At 41.4% G+C, this 21,313-nt stretch overlaps 1 protein-coding gene across 2 annotated transcripts in view; it reads left to right on the top strand.

Moving 5' to 3' along the window:
* The window catches only part of RAPGEF4 (Rap guanine nucleotide exchange factor 4), a 980,403-nt gene that overhangs the window by 915,142 nt on the left and 43,948 nt on the right, over positions 1 to 21,313 (top strand). For both annotated transcript variants that reach the window (XM_078681558.1, XM_078681557.1), the window contains 3 exons: positions 1,956 to 2,043; positions 12,038 to 12,102; positions 15,544 to 15,598. In XM_078681558.1, coding sequence (XP_078537684.1) covers positions 1,956 to 2,043; positions 12,038 to 12,102; positions 15,544 to 15,598 — 208 coding nt within the window. The remainder of the gene's footprint in view (positions 1 to 1,955; positions 2,044 to 12,037; positions 12,103 to 15,543; positions 15,599 to 21,313) is intronic.

The raw sequence follows: 21,313 nt of genomic DNA, 5'->3' as shown, positions 1-21,313 counted from the left end.
TCTGCTCTGGGCAATATCAAAGGCTACCTTTCTGCGATCTCAGCCTTTATCAGGCTCCCTGATCAGCCTTCTCTTTTCAAGTCCCCTGTTGTTAATAGATTTCTCAAAGGCATTACTCACCTTTTCCGTCCTATTCTGTTTGTGATGCCACAGTGGGACTTGAATCTGGTACTTACTTTTTTGATGTGCGCTCCCTTTGAGCCGCTCAACAACAGTCCTCTTCATTTGTTGACTTTGAAGACTGCTTTCCTGGTTGCTTTCACCTCTAGGCTCTTTCTTGTAAGCCTCCTTTTCTGTCAGTCCATCTGGACAAGGTTGTGCTTCACACTCCCCCTTCCTTCTTGCCAAAAGTTGTCACTGTTTTTCACATTGGGCAGACTATCACCTTGCCCACTTTCTTTCCGCCTCCGTACCCTTCCAGAGAGGAAGAGAGCCTCCACCGTTTGGACCCAAAACATGCGCTCTCTTTTTATCTGAATCGCACACGACAGTTCCGGGTGGATGACCAGCTCTTTGTTGGCTACGTGGGCACCAAGAAAGGCCGGGCTATACACAAGAGGACTGTCTCCCGCTGGGTCGTCTTGTGTATCAAAACCTGTTTTTCTCTGACTAAAAAGGAACCTCCGGTGGGGTTGCGTGCATGTTCTACCAGGGCGACAGCAGCTACTACTGCATTGGGACGTGGTGTCCCCCTGCAAGACATCTGTCAGGCAGCCACGTGGGCCTCGCTGCACACTTTTACTAAGCATTATTGCCTTGACAGTCTTACATATCTGTAAGAGACATTAGTTAGTGATAGATTCCTTACCACCCCACCCATCCTTCCTGTTCTGCGAACTGATTTCTAGGGTTAAGGTCATCCCTTTCAGGGCCCTAGTTTCAATGCACCAGTGGTCAGTATCTTGCATGGATCTGCGTTCGTGGCGCGGAAAGGTGTGTACAGAACTGACATCAGCGCACGTGGGCGCGTCTAAGTAGCTCCGGCGACATCATCTCAGCGACTATGATACCAGCGACGTACGCGCAGGGGTGCTGCTGACGAAAAAACTTTACGGATCCAGTCTGACGCCTGGGGATATTCCAAGGCAAGGAATCTATCACTAACTAATGTCTCTTACAGATATATTGTTACACAAGTAGTAACTTGTGTATCAGTGAATGTTTTTTAAATGTAATTTTTTTAATTTAATCATATAGCTGCCACGTTAAAGTGGGCACATTTAAATTTTCTATTTGTTGCAAATTTGTGCAGTAAAAAATAAAAAACAAATTAACTATTTTACCAGGCAGCAAGGTCAGACCAGTTTGCTTTGTGATTGCCTGTAGAAACATATCACAGGAAGGTTGGTGAGCAGGGAAGATCTCATTGACATACATATGTACCATCAGAATGTCATTTTAAAGATAGGGGGTCATTTTAGTTTTCAGGAAATTGCATAAGTAGTAGTGTGCAACTTATTGGTTAAACTATTAGCTAATGCAAGCACTGTTAAAATAACTAAAATGTGTTCTCTTTAACTTGTATTGGTCACTATGGTGTTGGCATTTCATAAGGAGTTCTCTTTTATCAGTATGTAAAATGATTCATGCTGTGGGATTCTTTATGCCTCTTGGATCAATGTATCTATCAGGTATTGGGACATATTACGAATGTAAATCATTAATTAAAGTTTTCTGTCATGAGCAAAATTGACATTCAAGCGTTCTGTGCTTGCTGAACCAAATATGGTTTTTGACTTCATTTGTATGTACATGTGATGTTGTAGGACTATGTGGATGTATATGTATGTAAATGTATGTACGTGATGAACTTGGTAAGGAAAGGTATAGCAAAGGGAATTTAAAAGGTTAAATGTAAAGTCTATCATGTTATAAAAGATGTCTCATTTAACGTTTTGCAATGAACGTAAAACATTATTTTTATTATAATTGAAATGCCTTCTCTTACGTTTAAGGATCCGTCAAGAAATCATAGGCCATATCGACTGACTGTAGCAAAACTGGATCCTCCTATTATTCCATTTACACCGTTACTAATAAAAGGTAATATGGAAAATCAAAAACTCTTTGAAAGATGTGTATATTTGTCTATAGGAGGACAGAAAATACAAGAATTAAGCAAAAACGTTTTCTATTGATTTTGTACATTTACTACAATTTACTAAGTTATTAAGTTAGCCCACCTGTACAATAGTTTTCACTCTGTAATGGTGATGTAGGGGTCGAGACACAGTACCTATTTAAAAAGGGGCTTTATTATCATAGTTATCTAAGACACTAAGACCAGATTAAGACAGAAACAAATAAGTATTTCCCCTCCTACCACGAGGACTGACTGGTTGATACTCTTGCAGAATACTTGGTCTGTCTTTTTCTGAGCCGTATCAACAGTCTTCACCCCTCTAAACAAGCAAAAATAGCATGTGTCAGGACAGCTTACATAATGTAAAGGATCAGTGGGGCTGCTTTGTTATCACCCTCTGTCACTTCACCAAATACCCAGTACCTTAGTACTCAGCAATTGGAAAGAAAGGAAGACAACAGACTTCCCTGCTTTGCTTGACTCACATTGTGCTCCCTATTCCTTACGCCACTGGGTTGATTAGATAAAGTGGAATGCCCTCAAACCTGACACTAGACCTTCCTAAATAATTGCCTTGACCATGGACAAGCGTTTTCTAAAGTACCTGAAAACCCTGTTCCTATCTGTAGCCTGGTCTGAGTATATGTTGTGTTGGTACATCCGCTTCTTCTTCCATGTTTCTTCCCCACTCCTTATTTCTGACTCTCACCTCCTCAGATAACTCACACCAAGCCTTGCCCCAATCGGCAAACCCACACTTACCTTCTCTTCACCAAAACTGGATCTAGCACCGGAAGTACTATTATCTACTGGGTCAATCTGTACTCTTGCGGTGTGCAGCACTGCAACTATCAGTGTGGAGGTGTCCTGTACAACAGCCATGTTTGCGTCCTCCTTTCCCTGCAAGTCCAGTAGCCTGTTACATAGCCAGTTAGTAAAAGGCTTGAAAATGACACCAAGTCTATATGTTGGAAGGATTGCTACACAAACACTGGCAAAGTAATAGAAAGAGAGGATCTGGTAACCGATGAATGAAAAACTCTAATGAATGTGGTTCTTATTAATTATGTATATCTATTCTCTGAAATATAGTTTTAAATAAGTAAGTAATGTATTTCAGGCTCCCACACTTCCTCTAATAAGTGTATATTGTGTTACTGGGTGCTGAATCACTGAGTGAGAGACTCTGCAAGTCATCATGAGCAATAACCAAACACTGAAACCCACACAAAAAAGATTAAAATAGCGATGTGAACCAAATCACTGTATTAAGAATGCATAGATCTTTTAGGGGGACATTAGCGTTAGTATTGGATGGAAAATACTCACCCACACTTTTGTTGCATGCTGCAACATTGTCTAGTCATCCTGCTCTAATAAGACAGTAGTATCAGGGCAGCCTCAAACCCAGGAAGAAGGAGTTAAGAATAAATAATGTTGAATAAGAGTGGGATCCAGACTAATGTTAAGACAACCTCTGTGTAAACGCAAAGTGATTTCCTTTGTTCAGAGGGTACACATGGTAGAGTTAAAAAAAACTATGGATGAGCAACGAGAGACTAGGTCTCTGTCATCCACTATTTTTTAGAATATTGAAAACATAAAAACATAGGGCAATTCACACTGCTGACCTAGTTATGGTATTTACTGTTGTTGAGCCCACTGTTCATGCTAATGGAGTGGACTCCAATATACTACCAAAACACCCATTGACATGCACAAAATCAAAGTATTCCTGCTCATGTATCAGCTCCATCTGGTGCCGTGCCATAGGCTGTCTCTTAACTCCTCCAGGCACTTCGAGACTGCTCACCCCCTTGTAAGGTGTTTACCTCAACTTCTTCCAAGAACCCAGTATCCTAATTAAATATACGATCCACAGAGATGTGTGCTATGGTACAGCTGGAAGAGGGGCCGTATATGGATGCACTTACCATCTCTACTTCTGTCAAGACTCTGTTACAAGCTGATGGGGACTTTATCCTGCACCCTAAACCAGTGGAGGACATTGAAGCTTATTCTTCCACCAGACAGTATCATTGTACTTGTCATAATATTATGTAAATTGCTAAGACCTCCAATCAACATCAAGAAAAGATTCAGAATTACATGATCAGTGTCTTCTGAAGAGTAGAGGGAGATAAATTAACCAATATGCAAAGCACCAAAAGCTTGCAGCATTTTCTAACCCCCTTCCTGAGCTTTACAGCGTTCAGTTAATGGAAGGTCTAAACCAGTGGTTATCGAACAAAGCAACCTCAAATCTTCATCACTAGGACTCCTGCTCCAAAATAATGCCTAAGAGGGTAATGATGAATCCATCCAAGATTATAAGTAAATCCTTTATTGTAGAACAAGCAGGTACATCTCACATCTTCATCAACTCCCCTTCAACTAACCTACTTATCTCACTATTCTGGAATCCTACTACAGAGCATCATCCAGTTGCCATGGAGCTGGATGCATGCACTGCAGCCAGGACACTACATCTTCTCTCTTTACAATTAACAAGAAAATAAGAAACATAGAATAAAGGTAAATGTTACATAAAATACTGAATATCATTAAAAGAATAATCTAAGGTAAGAAGAACAACATGAAATGCTAATTACACTTACTAAAGGTAAATTAAAGTGAGAATAATCCCACCACACTTCCTCTTACCAATAAAATGTCCTGTGCAAAGGAAAACAAACTTGAAAATATATTATTCACATTACATAACTCCTAAATTTTGTTGGAACTTTCACTGATCTGCCAGCGCGTGTGATCTTAAACTTGCTACACGTGGCTTGTTCCAAAGGTAAGGACACACTGGCAAGTGAATCACCATTACTTGTATGGGGTACTTTCTCAAAATTCATGACCTCGTCCCACATCCAATCCATAGATGGTGCCTTCCCTACCTTATTGCTTGTGATGGAAAAGTTCCCTTTGCATTTTGCAATTCTGTTATGATGCCAAACTCTATTATCACTCAGTTTAGCGGATTTGGAGTATAACTCCATCACTTGCAAAGGGTTTGAGAATTTGCTCTCACCTTTCTTAACTTTAAAGCCTAATTTTTATTTACCCAATCACCAATCTGTAGATTGGCTTCTTTGGTGACATGTTTTGTCTTAAAATCGTTTATGTAAGATTCGTGAATATTGAGTAATTAAGAAGGAACTAAGGCAGGATCCCATTTTCCACACACTTTTTTCCTATTCCAAGCAACATTATCCTTTGTGTAAGGTTCTCTACCTCTAAGGATCCTAAATGGGCTATAACTTGTACATGTGGGAGTGATTCTATACGCCCAAATGGTGCTGTACAATTCTTTTTCCCAACTCTTCCCAGCACTGATGGCTGCCTGTGTGCTTCCCATAATGACTCTGTTGAATCTTTCAACAATTCCATTCCCAGCTGGGTGGTAAAACAGAGTTTTCTTTTCACTAATACCATTTCTTTTCAAGAATTGAAGAAAATTATCAAATATGAATTGTGGTACATTGTCACACAGAATGTGTCTGGGAATACCCTCTCGTAAGAATAACTTTTCTACAAACATCACAACTTCTTTTGAGTCACACTTTTCTGTAATCTCAATCTCTGGCCATTTAGAGTAGTTATCGATGACAACAAGAATATATTTCCTGCAACCATGATTGTCTTCAATGGGACCTAGCCAGTCTATGCTCAAATCTACCAAAGGGTGCTCAGGAATTTGTCTCAAACCAAGAGACGGTTTGAATACTCGTTGAACTTTGTCAACATTGGCACAAGTGGAACATTGCTGGACAAATCTTTCAATATCTCTGTCCAGCCCAGGCCACCAAAAGGACATTTTAATTCTAGATTTAAGTTGTATTATTCCTAAATGGCCCTCATGGTTGATGGATAACGTTCTAACACGTAAATTTGAAGGTACTACCAGTCTTTCGCCCCTCATAAATTGTTACAATCATCAATACTTAGCTCCTCCTTAATTTCCCAGAAAGGTTTTAAATCTTTGTGTAAACTAGATTTGTTGGGCCAACCATTAATAACATGTCTGGCAACAGCATTTAAAGTTTTGTCCTTCCCACATTCTTCATCCCATTCTTCTTTAGAAATGGCATTTACAGTGTTTTCCCCAATTTCATGAACAATGGCAACATTATAGTCTTCACACATATCATAAAAATTGTCGTGAACAGGTAAATGGGATCTACTCAGATAATCTGCGATCTGGTTCCTCTTGCCGGGTAGATACTCAACCTCATATGTACATTCCAATAATTTAAGGCTCAACCTAGCCATCCTGGGAGTGGCATTTAGTATACCATCAGGTGTAAGTATTTTAAGGAGGGGCTTGTGGTCAGTACGCAAAGTAAATCTGGTACCCCAAATTAACTGCCTGAACTTTTCCATGGCCCAGACTGTGGCTAACATCTCTTTCTCTATAACCGAGAATTTTTCTTCAGGAGAGGTTAAGGAACAAGATGCAAACCCAATAGTTACTTCCGAACCATTATGACAAAATTGGGACAAACCCAATAGTTACTTCCGAACCATTATGACAAACTTGGGACAGGACCTCGCCCAAACCTATCCCACTAGCATCAGTAGTGATGATGCTGTGAGCCGTACTGTCAAAAGCTTGTAATGGAAGAGCAGATACAAGTTCATTCCTTATTTTATCAAAATCACTTTGAAGATCATCATTCCAATGAAACTCCTGTCTAACCTTGAGGAGCTGGTTGAGAGTCTGAATGAGGGACTGGTACTGAGACCGCGAATATCAACACGGATAAGGAATATTGGCTGTTACTTTGGCCCTTGGATTCTTTTTTATATTTTGAAGTATGAAGTCAAAGTTATTACGAAGGACCTGGGTTATACTGTCCAAAAGAACCAATCAACTTGGAAAACTGTGGTATGCTGAACGTGCTTACAATTTTTTCCCTGACGAAGTTCGATTCGGTTCGAAACACGTTGACTGATGTCCATGTTTTTAATTGAAAGTTTAATAAAGAGTCTATTTTGGAATATACACTGAATTTCTTGACTTCATCCTGGTGCATCCTTCATCTCTTCTTTTTACCCTTGAGAAGCTGTCTGAGGTTGAAAGTTTTGTTGGCAAATTTTTGCACAAATTTTGACTAAAACTCTGCCATACCCATGAAAGACCTTAAGTCATCTTTAGATTTAGGAATAGGGGCATTTTCAATGGCATTAATTAACTTCTTCTAAGGAGAAATGCCACACCCGCTCACTTCATATCCCAAATATGTTACAGAATTCATACCAAATCTACATTTCTTAAGTACAGCTGTTAGACCTTTCTCAGCAAGAATGCTTAACACTTTAAAGAGTCTGTCATCATGCTCTTCTTCATTCCTGGTGGTACAAAAGGGGGTGGTGATGGACGGAGCATCTGAACTAATCAAACACTCACACCCAGTCAACAGATCTGGGGTTATTCCTGCCCATGATTAAAATGGCATCTTGAAAATAAGTGACTCCATTTACGTTCTTGAACAGTTTGTGCATTAGCCGCTGAAAAACTGCTGCCGCAGAAGCTAATCCGAAAGGCATTCTGATGAAGCGATAACACCTAAAAGGTGTAATGAATGCAGTCAAGTTTTTGCTGGATTCATGCAAGGGTATCTGGTGGTAGGCAGACGTAAAGTCAATAGTCGAAAACCATTGTATGCCTTTTGTTTGAGCTAAGAGTTTATCTATCCTAGGTAAAGAAAACTTATCTAGTAAAATGTTTTTATTTAGGTCCCTCAAGTCTACACACAAACGCAGACGGCCGTCCGATTTCCTCGCGATGACCAATTGGGCCAACTACTCTGCGCTCTCTATAGGCTCAATCACACCTTTCTTCTCCAAATTATCTAATTCATTCATAACCGCTTCCCTTACACTTATAGGTATGTTCCTAGCTTCATGACTGACAGGACGGGCATCATTCTTAAGGACAATTTTATGCGAAAACCCGACTAACTTACCCACCTCACCTGAAAAAAATTTGGGAAACTGTTTCACAATTTTATCCATAAACTCCTTGTCTCCTTCTTCCAAAATCATTACTTGGTTATCATTCTTTTGATTCAGAATGATCCCCAGTGCTCCCTGGTCTATTCCAGCCCAGGACAGAGGGGCCTACCTCTGCAACATAGAGTTTACCCAAAGCTTTCCTGCCTTTAAATGCAAAGATCTCCTCTACAAATCCAACCATCTGGATTTTTTCACCAGTAAACGTAATTGGCTGAATGTCAGGAGGTAATATGTTTTTATTTAAGGTATTAGCTAAAAGCTCGTTCCATATGTCACGTTGAATCATAGTGTACGGGGAGCCTGAATCTGGTACTCTGTGAATAAGGATCCCCCAATTTTAATATCACAAGTAGGTTTCTTTTTAGACTTGGTGTTGACATTTGACACTATGTCATTAGAAACACAATTATCAATAATGCACAATATAACTTCGTCACTAGAGGAATCAGAATTATTATTTGCTTCAGTGTCACCCTCTTTAATGCACCCAACCATCTTTTATTCCTTGTTTAATCTTACCCTGCACGCTTTAGTGAAATTACCAACTTTGCCACAATAAGTGCATTTAGATTTCAACGCTGGGCATTTTGTATCATTAGCATAAGGACCGTTATAGCCACATCTATAACAATTGGGAGTTTTGTCACTCTTGGGTTTTGTTTGTGATATTAAAATTTTTCCTGACATCAGATGATGATCGTTTATCACTCTTTTTAGTATGGCATGAGAGACTTTGCTAACAATTAAACCTTCTTCCTTGTCTTTAAGTGCAACTTTCGCACATCTTTTAGACATTTCTGCTTTTCTTACGATTGCAAAGATTTCATTGTGGGGAGCGTCTCCACAAGTGCCCAATTTCTCTTGAATGGACGAGTTATTAGAATGCATGACCAATTGATCTCTGATGAAACTGTCATGAAGTGTACCAAATTCACAATTGATAGCTAACTTTTTTAAGGAGGAAACATAATCCTCTACGGACTCTGACTTCCCTTGCTTCCTTTTGAAGAATTCATACCTACTAATACCCACACACACCAGTGGGTGATAATGTGAATCTAAATCTTCCAGGGCATCAAGAAACACATTAGCACTGTCAGCTTATCTCACTTTATTTTCCATTTGTTTAAGCACTCTATTTCATTCAGGACCAAGACTATAGAGAAGCATCTTCTTTTTTCTAGATTGAGAAAATGCTTCTTCATGTTCTTCCTCTAATGCATCAATATAGTTTAAAAAATAGTCTTTCCAATCAGAGCATTTAATTAAAGGTTCACCAGGACGTGGCAAAAATGGAACTGGAGTATTTAATCCACCTTGTGATGCCATTGTAAGGTGTAAATTGAACTTAAGTAACAATAAACTAAATATAAATATGTGCACAAAGTTGATTATTAAAAAATTGTAATAAACAAGATTATGACCAAATGTGTGCACATCACCGTGATACAGTAAATGAAACTGATGTGCAATAATTGCTATGAGGTGTGCACATCACCGTGTATTAATAAAGAAATCTGATGTGCAATAACTGTTATGAGGTGTGCACATCACTGTGTAAAAGTGAAGAAATCCGATTTGCAATAACAGGTATGAGGTGTGCACATCAGTGTGTAAAAGTAAAGGAATCCGATGTGCAATAACTGCTATAAGGTGTGCACATCACAGTGTAAAGATAAGATTAATCGTGGTGTGCGGTGTGCACATCACCGAGGAAAAACTACAATTTTAGAATTTAGAAAGAGAGTACCTTGAAATTTATCGAAATCGTTGTAAAGGAAAGAAAATATGTACCGATCGAAGATTCTTGTTGATAAGCCGGTTCTTGTAACAAAATGGAGGCACGCAACGTCGCGTAACGTGACCTTACGTGATGGCGTGGTACGTAGTACGTCGTGTGTCTACTTCCGAGGAGTCGAACCTCTGTGTGTGGTGTTCGCAAAGAATATGCAAGGGAAGGATGGCTCACCCGTAGAACTGGAATGGTGCCGCCGCTCGAACAATGCGGCCGAGAAACGCCATTGGTTAACACCGTTGGAGATGAAGAGGTTAGTACATGTTTTAAAGTAAAGTAGTGCACTTTAAATACATTTTGGGTAGGATTTTTTTTTACAGTTGTAAATCGCTCCGCAAGGTGCACTCTCCCAGTGGATATTAGCGCAGATTTAACCAAATCTCTCAATCAACACTGTTAGATGCACACCATATCATTCAAGGTAGGAGTAAGTTTTGGCGAGCAAGTCCACGACTGCTAGATGATCAAAAGTTATTTCCTGTCCAACACTATTAAGTCATCAATCATCTCTTATTCAGCTTTGTCAGTTACACTCTACTTACAATTAAGTTACAAGTAAGTCCTTGACATCCATCTATCTGAGATTAAATTTCTTCACGTGAAATGTCGAAAGATATATTAAAAGGATAATTCTTGTAGTTGATCCATGGAGAGTAATTAAAAAAAGATTGTGAGCAAAAATTCGTACTTGAATAAAAAAAAAATTAAAGTTTGTTGGATCTGCATGGGTCCTCCATAATCTCTGCTTGTTGAGCCATCAATCGTCGCCAAAATGTAATGATGAATCCATCCAAGATCATAAGTAAAGCCTTTATTGTAGAACAAGAAGGTACATCTCACATCTTCATCAAATCCCCTTCAACTGACCTACTCATTTCACCATTCTGGAAACCTACTACAGAGCATCATCCAGTTGCCATTGAGCTGGATGCATGCACTGCAGCCAGGATACCATGTAGAGCACTGGCGGCTGGTGTTATGGAGCGTTGGGGGCATTGCCTTCCCATTCATGTGGAAGAGAGAGCACCTAGTAGTTCAAGAGTAAAGCCTGCAGGTTGCTCACAGTGAAACAGGCAAAACTGTTTGTTTAGAGAGATGGAGGGGAATGGAGTGTGTACTTCTGCAAGGTTTCATTCGCACTCACGGCCCAAGCCAGGACAGTAACTGGTGCTCATGTAAAGCGATCCAATACCTTTGGTTGGCGGTTTGCATTATATAAAACTGCAACAACAAAAAATGCCTAACGTGCAAAAAGCACCAGAAAGCAAGCAGCTGAAGTAGCTGGCCCATATCCCACTCTCTGTGCATACCTCTTTATTGTTGGTTTGTATTGGTGACATCATCTTTCACAGCAGATAGCTAGAGCTTTGTGATGTCAGATGCTAAAACAAAGAGAGACAGAAACCATAGGGTTACTTGCTGGCAAGGGGGGAGACACCTCAACTAAGGAAGGTTGAAATGTGGTATGAATTCAGCTAGCCCAAGAGCGAAGGTGGGTGAAATGAAGGCAGGTAGCACCAAATATATTCACTCAAGTCATAGTAGGTATATCTTCTCCCTGGTTTTTATTCAACTCTGTACTATTGGGTAATAGAATGTACTTTTAAATGTCCTAATACTGCAACATTGATACAAATGTGTACTTCATTTCGTCACTCACATGGTCTCGTTGCTTGAAAGTCGCAAATTACTCTTCAATGCTGTAGTGATGGACTCTGCCAACAATGATGCCTTGCTGGGTGACCCCTGCATACTAAAGTTCTGTAGAAAGGCATGGATGTGCCCACTTCTGAGACGTCAGCTACTTCATTCAATCAGATACAAGGAAACATGTGTTCGGTGTAATGCTCTTCACTAAGGGCCTGATTATGAGTTTGGCGGAGGAGTTATACCATCACAAACGTGACGGATATCCTGTCTGCCTTTTTACGAGTCCATTATGTTCCTTTGGATGTAATGGAACTCGTAATATGGCGGACAGAATATCCAGCACATTTGTAATGGAGTAACCTATCTGCCAAACTCGTAATAAGGCCCTCGGAGTTCTTGGTTTACAAAACTGTAGTTTGCTTGGCATGGTTTTGTTTCCTATAGTTGTGACTCGTGAGTAACCTGTTTTTCTTTCTGCACAGATATGACGTTTACTCATGAAGGAAACAAGACATTCATTGATAACCTCGTAAACTTTGAAAAAATGGTGAGCATCACTTATTTTGTATTGTACACAGTGTTTGTTTATAAATAGCTCACCCAGTTGTAAGCCTCAATGTGTTCCATAGGATAGATTCAAAACAAAGACAACCAAAATATCTCCCGTTTTCCATCAGCGGTCTCTCAAGCGACTGCTGGGTGAGGACTTTGCCTCATGAGAAGCATCTTGTGTATTCAAAACCAAACCAAACTCTAAACCAGTTATGTCATGGTGAATAAACCAACCACATTGCACATATTCTTCTTGTTTGTGGATGCATCCAATGCACGACTGGAAAAAGTTCTTCAGTTTACTCACTGACATTAGCTTCCCCCGTATGGTCACTAGAAAGCGTATTCAACTAGCACAGATCACTTCCTGTTCACTCAGATGAGCACTTTGCCTGGTGTGCCACTTTCATCTCTAACAGGGTATGAACCGCAGAAAGACTGGAATTAAAGGTGGACGAGGACACTGACGCCTATTTTATGTGTCAGTTTGTCTGTTTGCCCTCCACATCATAGGCCAGCCATCCCATCGACCCGCTCTCCTAGTAGATTGTTTACTTGAGGACATACTAGTTGAATATGGTGTTTCAGGAGTATGTGCAGGTACAGATTGCAAGCTGGAATGTCTGAGAACTGTATGCGTTATGTGGAGGGGATGTCTTTATACCCTGCTGACGTACGTTCTGATCTTAGTTTCGGCACGTTGCCAAAATCGTGAGACGGAACATCAAATTACAAATAATGTGTACTGTAAATACACGAAGAACAACTGCACTGTCTAGTTATGTCCTTAGTGTATGCTCCCAGACCCTCCCTAAGGTATCTCAGTTTCTGTAGAACAGGCTCACATTGCCTTGCCCTTCATTGGAATCAATGTAATTTAAGGTTCTGCACAATGGGGTATATGTACTAAAAATGAATTTGCAAACTGTCCAAAGTGGTAATATGTTGGGTCTTAAAATAAAAATTTGAAGCGGTTCACATAACATAACATATTCAGCTCGAGCTGCCACCCCAATTTGCTAATTCCGTTTTACAAGTGAGTTACCACTTCAACTCAGGAGACTGTAACTTATCAATGGGTTGCGACCAGAATTTCGTTCACAAACCATGTATACAAAGGAGACATATTCGGTGGTTGGAAGGATGCCAAAAACAAACCCCTTTCTAATTGGTAACCATTTGGAAACCCATTTCGTGATTCAGAGTGGCTTTTTTGAATCATAAAATTGGTTCAGTGCAGAACCACAAGGATTTCTGCAATCGAATACCCTGAATTTTAGCAATGTGGAAGGTTTGCAACCACAGAAACCCTTAGTACATGCCTAAAACACTTAGCTATGCAAATCTCTTTTGGAATTTAAGGTCCATAAAAATGTACATTGTTTGGTGTGTGAGTTATTCCTGCTACTTAGGAGCATGCAGTAGCCCACATGCCATATAGATACCTGGGGCCGGATTACAGAAGGTGCCCCAGGGGCTCAACTGGCAAATGCACCCATTCTGTGCTCCCCTAGGGCACTTTGGTATTACAGAAGGGGCCACAGACACTTGTGGGCCCCTTCTGTAATACAACAGCGCTAACTCTAGAGGGCATTCCCTCATTTGCATGGGAGCGTGGCTCCATGCAACTGATAAATCACTTTGCCTCTGAGACTGTGCCGTATTACAATCATGCCCTCAGGAGGCACACTGACAGTACACCACAGAAAGTTGTTGCACTGTCAGTGTGCCCCCTGAGGAATAAATGGGAGTCCCGTGGACCCCACCCCTTGCAGGCGGCTGCAGTCACTCATTGCACCCGCTTACAAGGGGATCTCTAAGTCCTCTTAAAAGTGCAGGCGGGTTTCCTGCCGCACTGTGAAACATGAAGCTCGGTATTTAACTTGAATGCAATGCCCCCAGGCAGCACTCTTTTGCGACTGCCCTGAGGACAGCCAATTCACCATAATAGGGCACTCTTTTCCTGTTTACATCTGGCACACCTTTTTGAAGGTGCACCATGGCACAAACAGGTAAAGTGTGCCCTTATCGTAATACCGGCCCTGATGAACTAACTGTACACTCCTAGCTATGCAGCTCTACCTACCTCATGAATACCGATCCCACCAATTTACAGGCCATACTAAAAACTTAAACCTACCCTGCCTAACCTTCATCCTGTACATCTAAAAGTCCATTAAACACTGAGCTGCACCAGTCCTGTTTGCTCCTTCAGGACTTTGCGAGCAATGTAGGAAAAAATGTGAGGCATACAATGCTATCTTATACCCATGTGGCTCATGCAGCTGTCTTCATACTCTGTCATTCAATGATTTTTTGCATGTACTTTCTGCGATGTAACAAGCTCACTACATATTACTTCCCCCCCAACCAAAACAACTCAGGCTAAAAATCTCAGAGTCCTGAAAGGTGGCCATCTCAAGGATATACTATTTTCAATCTGTGCATGACAGTGGAATAACCTTCAGCTGTACTAGCAAGGCAGTCGCTGTAATAATGTGATCACCATCCTCATTTACTGCTGAGCTATCTTCCAGACAGCCTCTGCTCTTGCTGAAGTGGGGCACATAGTTACTCTGATGCAACCACCTCCTCTGGGCCACCATCCTTAGCCAAAACATGAGTTTTACACATATGAAGCGTGACTCTTCTACTTCTTTTTCACTAATGCATTTCATCTTGACTTCCCAGAATATAGCTTTTGTGTCTCATGTACTGTGTTATGATAAAATCTGGTAAACCCCTGTCCAGTCAACTTTTGCTCTGTATTCTCTGCCCTGTAGGGTAGTGTAGTCAGTCACTTGTGGTCAAATGGTTATGGTCTTAGACTCTCCCTCTCAAGATTAAGGGTTTGAGTCCCGGTATCCAAGTGATCATGGGTCTGCTGGAAGATCTGCTCATTTACAAGGCGTTCCACTGTTCAACCAATACAGTGATGATGTACACAATATACGATCTTCTCCCAATATATACACATTCATACATACATACATACATAGTGCCAGGAAAGAGAGAATCAAGGCCTCTAGTAGTTGAATTAGTAAACCAGTCTGTTTCAAGTGCATTCACAAACAGATCACTTCCTAAATCCCAATTTCAGCTGGATCAGAAGCCAAAGATTAAGTTATAGACCAAAACTATCCCTCTAACAAAGTGAATGTCAATGAGGGTTAGTGTGGGTTTTCTTCCAACTGGCATGCCGACGTTAAAAGTTTAAGTGAAATAAGAGTGAAACTGGCTATCATTTGGAATGTGACTGTATCTAGCACTGCTCGTCTATGGGTCCTCAATCTTGCAGCAGCCATAAATCCCAGAAGTGAAGCATGCAAGCTGCAAGGTGAAGAATTGGCAATGGGCATATAAGCTTCAGTAAACCGTGTTGTTTCCTTTTTACCTTTTATTTCTTATTTTCTAATGCATTGTCTCTTTCTTGCAGAGAATGATAGCCAACACAGTAAGAACAGTGCGGTACTGCAGAAGCCAGCCTTTCAGTAAGTTATGCCATGACTGTGCACTGTAACATGGTGTTCTCCTGGCACCCTGATGGTAAAAACAAATTGAGAAATGACCTTTTTTTTTCAAGCACCCACATAGGCCAAGTGACCTACAATCTGAGGGCCTGATTCACAAAGGTAAAGTTAAAACAAAAGTCTAATTTTAGACCTGAAGTCTACGTTTAGACCTAAAGTCTAACTTTACACCTGAGGTCTAACTTTACTCCTGAAGTCTAACTTTACATCTGAAGTCTAAATTAAGTCTAACTTAGACCAAAAGTCTAACTTTACTACATTTCGATATTCACAGAGGTAAGTTACTACGCTTACTAGTAGTAATTTACCTTTGTGAATACTGATAAGTAGTAAAGTTAGACTTTTGCACTAAGTTAGACTTTAGGTCTAAACTTAAACTTCAAGTGTAAAGTTAGACTTTAGATGTAAAGTTCGACTTCAGGATTAAAGTTAGACCTTTGGTCTAACTTTACCTTTGTGAATCAGGCCCAGAGGTGTACCTTTGTGAATCAGGCCCTGAGGTGTGGGATCCTGCAAATGTGCAGTAATTCACCTGTTTCAGGTTCCACGTCTCAGTTTAATTTCTAATTCTACAACCCATTCTCATACTTGTGAAATTCTGCATCTATCGTTTTGCATAACCTTTTAGTCCTACATTAACTTTATTGTGTGTCCACGTATTATTCATGAACACAACATAAAACATACCCAGCTAGATCTCCTCAGTACTAATTAAGTTACAAGCAAATTACTCAATTGTAATCTCAGAATAATAAAATGAAACACCTAACCCAAAATACTTTAGTAATGGGCAGTGCTTAATTTCATCCAGTTGTTGGTGGGGGAGCCACCAGCAGTAATGTTCGGGGGCCAGCACATATATTTCCTCATCAGACATTAACAGCGAGCAGGCAATGTAAAAACACACAAAGCAGAAAGAAAGAGGAAGAGAAAGACAGAAAAATGGGCACAAAAAGAAAAAGCAGGGATCAGCAGGAGTGAGGTAAAGGGCAGCTGTGTCTGGAGCGGATTAAAGAAGAGTGAGGTGAATTCAACACAATGCTGCCTTGGTGCTCGGCTTTCTGATTTTCACTAGGCGTCTCAGGAGAAGAGCTTTAGGCACTGGCACTCATTCTTTTACAAATTAAGCACTGGTACTAAGGATTTACTCAGTGAACAGAGGGTTAATTGTCAAGTTACCGAAGTTTCCAATATTTAAAAAACACAGTTTTTAAAGCAATCATGATTTACTGGAGAAAAAGTAGTGGAGACCGTCACCAGCAGTTGAGTGTAGTTAAACCGAGACTGCGTTATTCGTGAGTCAACTGTGATGAACACTAATGTTATCGTTAATGGATAGAAAAATTGCAAATAAACACTATTCCAAATTAGTTTTGTATACTATTTCAGGTGTCTCCCCTTCCTTTTTCTCACTCCGCTCCTCCTATTTATTTCCTCTCTTTATGCCCAAGTAAATTGTTTTGTTCTCTGTAGAGCACTTGAATACATCTCCTGTGACAAGGTGCTATATAAAAACTTCGAAGAAATAAATACGTAAATATGTTATTAAAAATGTTAACTTGAATGTTCCCTAATTTGCATTTTTGGGGTTAGGAAAATGACACTTGTGGACTCTGCTTTCATAATTTCATAAGTGTAAAAAGGTGTTTTTGATAGTGTTCCTAATCTTTAAGAATCCTTTAGCACCCTTTATGTACTGATGTTATGTTTCAACCGGATTTAATTTAAAGGCCTCCTCAGGGCAAGATCCTTGGGGCCGATTACGATGGCGGGCGGATTTGATCTGCCCGCCACCGTAGCGGTGATTGGGGCCGACTGCTATGCATGCGGCGGTCCCGCCTATTCAATTATGATGGGACCGCCACACTACGGTCGGATTCCGCACGTTTAATATTGCTGCGGTGGCTGCTGACAGCAGCACGGCCGCATTGTTGAAAGGAGCATGTTGTGCATTTCACTGCACTACGTGGAAAGCACTACACTATGCCTGCCACTTGGTGCAGTGAAATGTAGGGGGGTAACAGGTACCCCCCAGTGCACCCTCACCTCCCCCCAACACAAAGGTGGCCCGCAATGGGCCCCGGAAGACATTCTCCACCAGCCTTTCAATGGCGGTTCAACTGCCACGGAAAGGCTGGCTTCCGCCGGCATCATAATTGTGCCGGTGGAGCATGCTAGGCTTCGCCGCCATTGTGAACATGCTGATCACTCCACAAGCAATCGTGACGATTGCTACAGGCGGAAAAGCGGCGGCCAGACTTTCCCACCGCCGCTGTACCCACCGCCATCATAATGTGGTGGGGGGTAAATCTCATGACGATGGGGGAACGATTGCTACCGCCGGCCCGGCTGTGGTAATTTTTCCGCCATCGTAATCAGCCCCCTTTTGTGGCCCAGCTTTTATGAATAAAGATGGGATATTTTCAGGGCCGGACTGGCCGTGGCGGGCACCGGGCAATCCCCCGGTGGGCCCCACGGGTGGGGGCTGGTTTTGGGCCCCTGGGGGCCGTTTTTATTCCAGGGCCGTTTTTGCAGCATAGCTGCAAAATCGGCCCTGTAACAAAATCGTCTGCAAACCGGCCCTGGCAATCCCAACCCCCGTGGGGGGAGGAGGGGCGGCCGAGCACTTTGCCAGGGCTAGTTTTGGTTCTCAGTATGGCCCTGGATATTTTATATTCTATGGGAATTGAATCTTTGAAATCCTTGTTTAATCCTTACATATTCCTGGCTTTTCTTGTGATGCTACAGTGTCTAGCAATTTTATAATGCCAATATTCTTTTGATTCACAAAGGGGCCTATTATGATCTCGGTCGGAAAGCCTCCGACAAGAGGTTGGAGGCTTTCCTACCAAGATCATCAGTTTCAATTCTAACCGCCTAGTTACAATTTAAACCGGCCAGTTATTCCGGCTGGATTCTGATGGACTGAAGGAGCCCGTTGGCCAGTCAGAGGCCAGCTCGTAATCCCAATGGACAGCGTGTCCGCTGTTGGGATGACGATGCTCTGTTTCCCACAGGCTTTCCATGACAGACTTTCTGACAATGAAAGCCTGTCTGACAGCAAATTTGGGGGCCCCTAACAGGGCCCCCTTAAAGTTCCAAGCACTACCATTTACAAATGCTGAAAGATACCTACCAGGTGGAAAAGAGGGGTCAATCAATAATAACATGTGTGGAGTCTCAAAGCAGCAAACACACCCAGCCCTACATGTGATAGGCCAGTACAGGAAAGGCGAAGTTCCTATGCCTATGATCCAGGACCAATAGAAAGAAAAGAAAGTGTGCGTGGTTGGTCCTTCTTTCTACCCCGCCATGTATAAAAAAAGTCTCAATTTCAGTTGAGGTGGACATGGGAGTGACAGGTAAGCTGATACACTCTTCTCTTTCTTCAGGTGACTGGCAAAATCAAGAGGTCAGTCAGGGCTGAGACACAGGATTGGAAAGGAAGCTGAAATGCCATTCTCTTTCTGCAGGGAAACTTGACCAATGACTCTGACCTACCCCATATTAAGGCCTAATGGCCTGATTCATAAAGGTAAACGTACACTTTTTTTGTAAGTTTACGATTATTTGCTATTCACAAAGGTATTTTAGTAGTAGACTGCAGTCTTTACACACAAAAATATAGGACTGTCCTATCTTTCTCACAGCAGGCAGCACTGGTGCTGTTCCCATGCTGGAGCACCCTCAGCAGAGGCATAAAGAGGTGTGAGCTTTGTGCCCTGGGCTGTCATCATTCTTGCTAGAGAATAAGAGCATATTATTACAAAGATCATAGAATTAGGATGTATGACATTACAACGCATGCTTTTACCACACATGCCTTTACAACGCGGTTTTTACAACGCAAACCTTTACAACGCATAGCGCTTTGGGGTGCTGGATAGTGAATAGTTTAATTTACTATTCCAACTCCAGTCCCTATGGACACTAGGGAAGGTATTGGATAGTAAATTAAACTTATTCCCTATCCTAGAGCGCCCCCCCCGCGCAATGCGTTGTAATGGTTTGCGTTGTAAAAGTTGCATCGTAAAGGCACTGCGTGGTAAAAGTTGTGTTGTAAAGGATGTTTCCCTAGAATTACAATGTCTGAAGACCTGCGTACATTACCGAAGACAATGGATTTTGGAGTATAGTACAAATTGCAGCAGTGATAACATTTGACTAATATAATGTCGACTGATGAAAAATTCAGTATGGGAAAGTAGTGCAGCTAAACACACATACACCAGCATAAAAAGATATAGTTTCATTTTTTGATGTTGTTGTTTGTACTATTTTCAAAACTTCAAAAAGTAAGATTGGAAAATTTCCAAAGCACCGCTGGCCACGCGCCGCATCAACACGTCAACAGAGACTGCCATTTACTGGTAGGATAATAACACACAGACTTGAAGTGGTGGCTTCAGGCGGCAGCCATAACTGACCCTTCTCAAAGGGTGAAAGCTCGAGAGACTTGGGGTGCGTGGTATTTTATCTGGAAATAAGCAGGTTGGTCTATTACCTTGATTATGTAGTTTGCAGCTGGACAGGTAAATTGCTGCTGACAGACACGAAAATCAGTTCTCTGGCAGGGATAAACTCACAAATACATGCACAGGGAAGGGGTTTAAGGCTGAACTCTGCTGCAGCACCTGTCTCCCCAGCTGAAGATGCTGCTCTTCTGATGCCCTCTTGTTTTCGTTGATTTGTTGTGATTGTTTTGTTGACTTCACTCTGATGCCGAATGTCAAGGCCCCACTTACTTCTATGATGCGAATGTAGAGTAATAGCTAAACCATTTTCAAGAGGTAATAATACCTGCACATCTCGTTGGATCCAGTTGATACCTTGTGAGATCGAATTTCTCAAAAGTAGTTTCTCATCTTAAAGGCCCCCCCAATATGCTGGATATTAAATAAGGGTGTAGTGATGCTAACACATATCTCTTAACCCGTTGCGTGCTGCCGTCGGCCATTGGCCGTCGCACACGTCCAACGGCCGACGCGGCCCCGCCTGCGCAAAGAAACGCCTGCACCGCGACGGAATTACCGCTGCGGGTAACGGGTTAAAAGGGTGTCATTCCATCATTTTTAGGTTTCTTTTTCTACAAAAAGAAAGTTTTTGTCAAACTCCCTCCCATATTTATATGCATCATGTGGGCGCATTCAAGTTAAGAGGTTTCAGAATGACCTCTGGGCCCTGATTTTAATTGGGTTGCAAATCCTGTTTTGGGTGCAAAGCTCCATTTTCACACGAACAGTATTATGATTTTGTTTCAAATTGTGCTTGGCAGGTAAAAACTGCTGCAGATTGGGAGGATAAATATCACTGCTGTGTCGCATTCTTCACAAGGGACATCACTCCTAGTTAGTGCTTGATCTCTATTTAAAGGTCAGCAGCGCGTTATTCCTCATTCCGAGACTGCAGCTCAGTGTCAGTGCAAATTGCTCATTGGCACATTGCCAAAGCCTGAGCAAATTGTAATTAGCTAATTTTACGCTCACATTGGCATCTGCTTTGTATAAGGTCTTACTAGTTACATTAATTCCATTTGGAGTCATGGTGTACAAATGTATTTTATGTGGGTGTTCTAAAAATATGTCACCTGGCCTTCCTTGCTCTAAGCCATTCTCCACTGCTATACCTGGGAAGTTGTGTATTTTTACTCTTATTAACAAGTGCTTTTTTATGAGC

The sequence above is a fragment of the Lissotriton helveticus genome, chromosome 3_1 (assembly GCF_964261635.1).
Source record: "Lissotriton helveticus chromosome 3_1, aLisHel1.1, whole genome shotgun sequence".
Lineage (NCBI taxonomy): Eukaryota > Metazoa > Chordata > Amphibia > Caudata > Salamandridae > Lissotriton > Lissotriton helveticus.
Note: the sequence above shows the minus strand (reverse complement) of the source record. Positions and strands in the feature narration are given on the sequence as shown.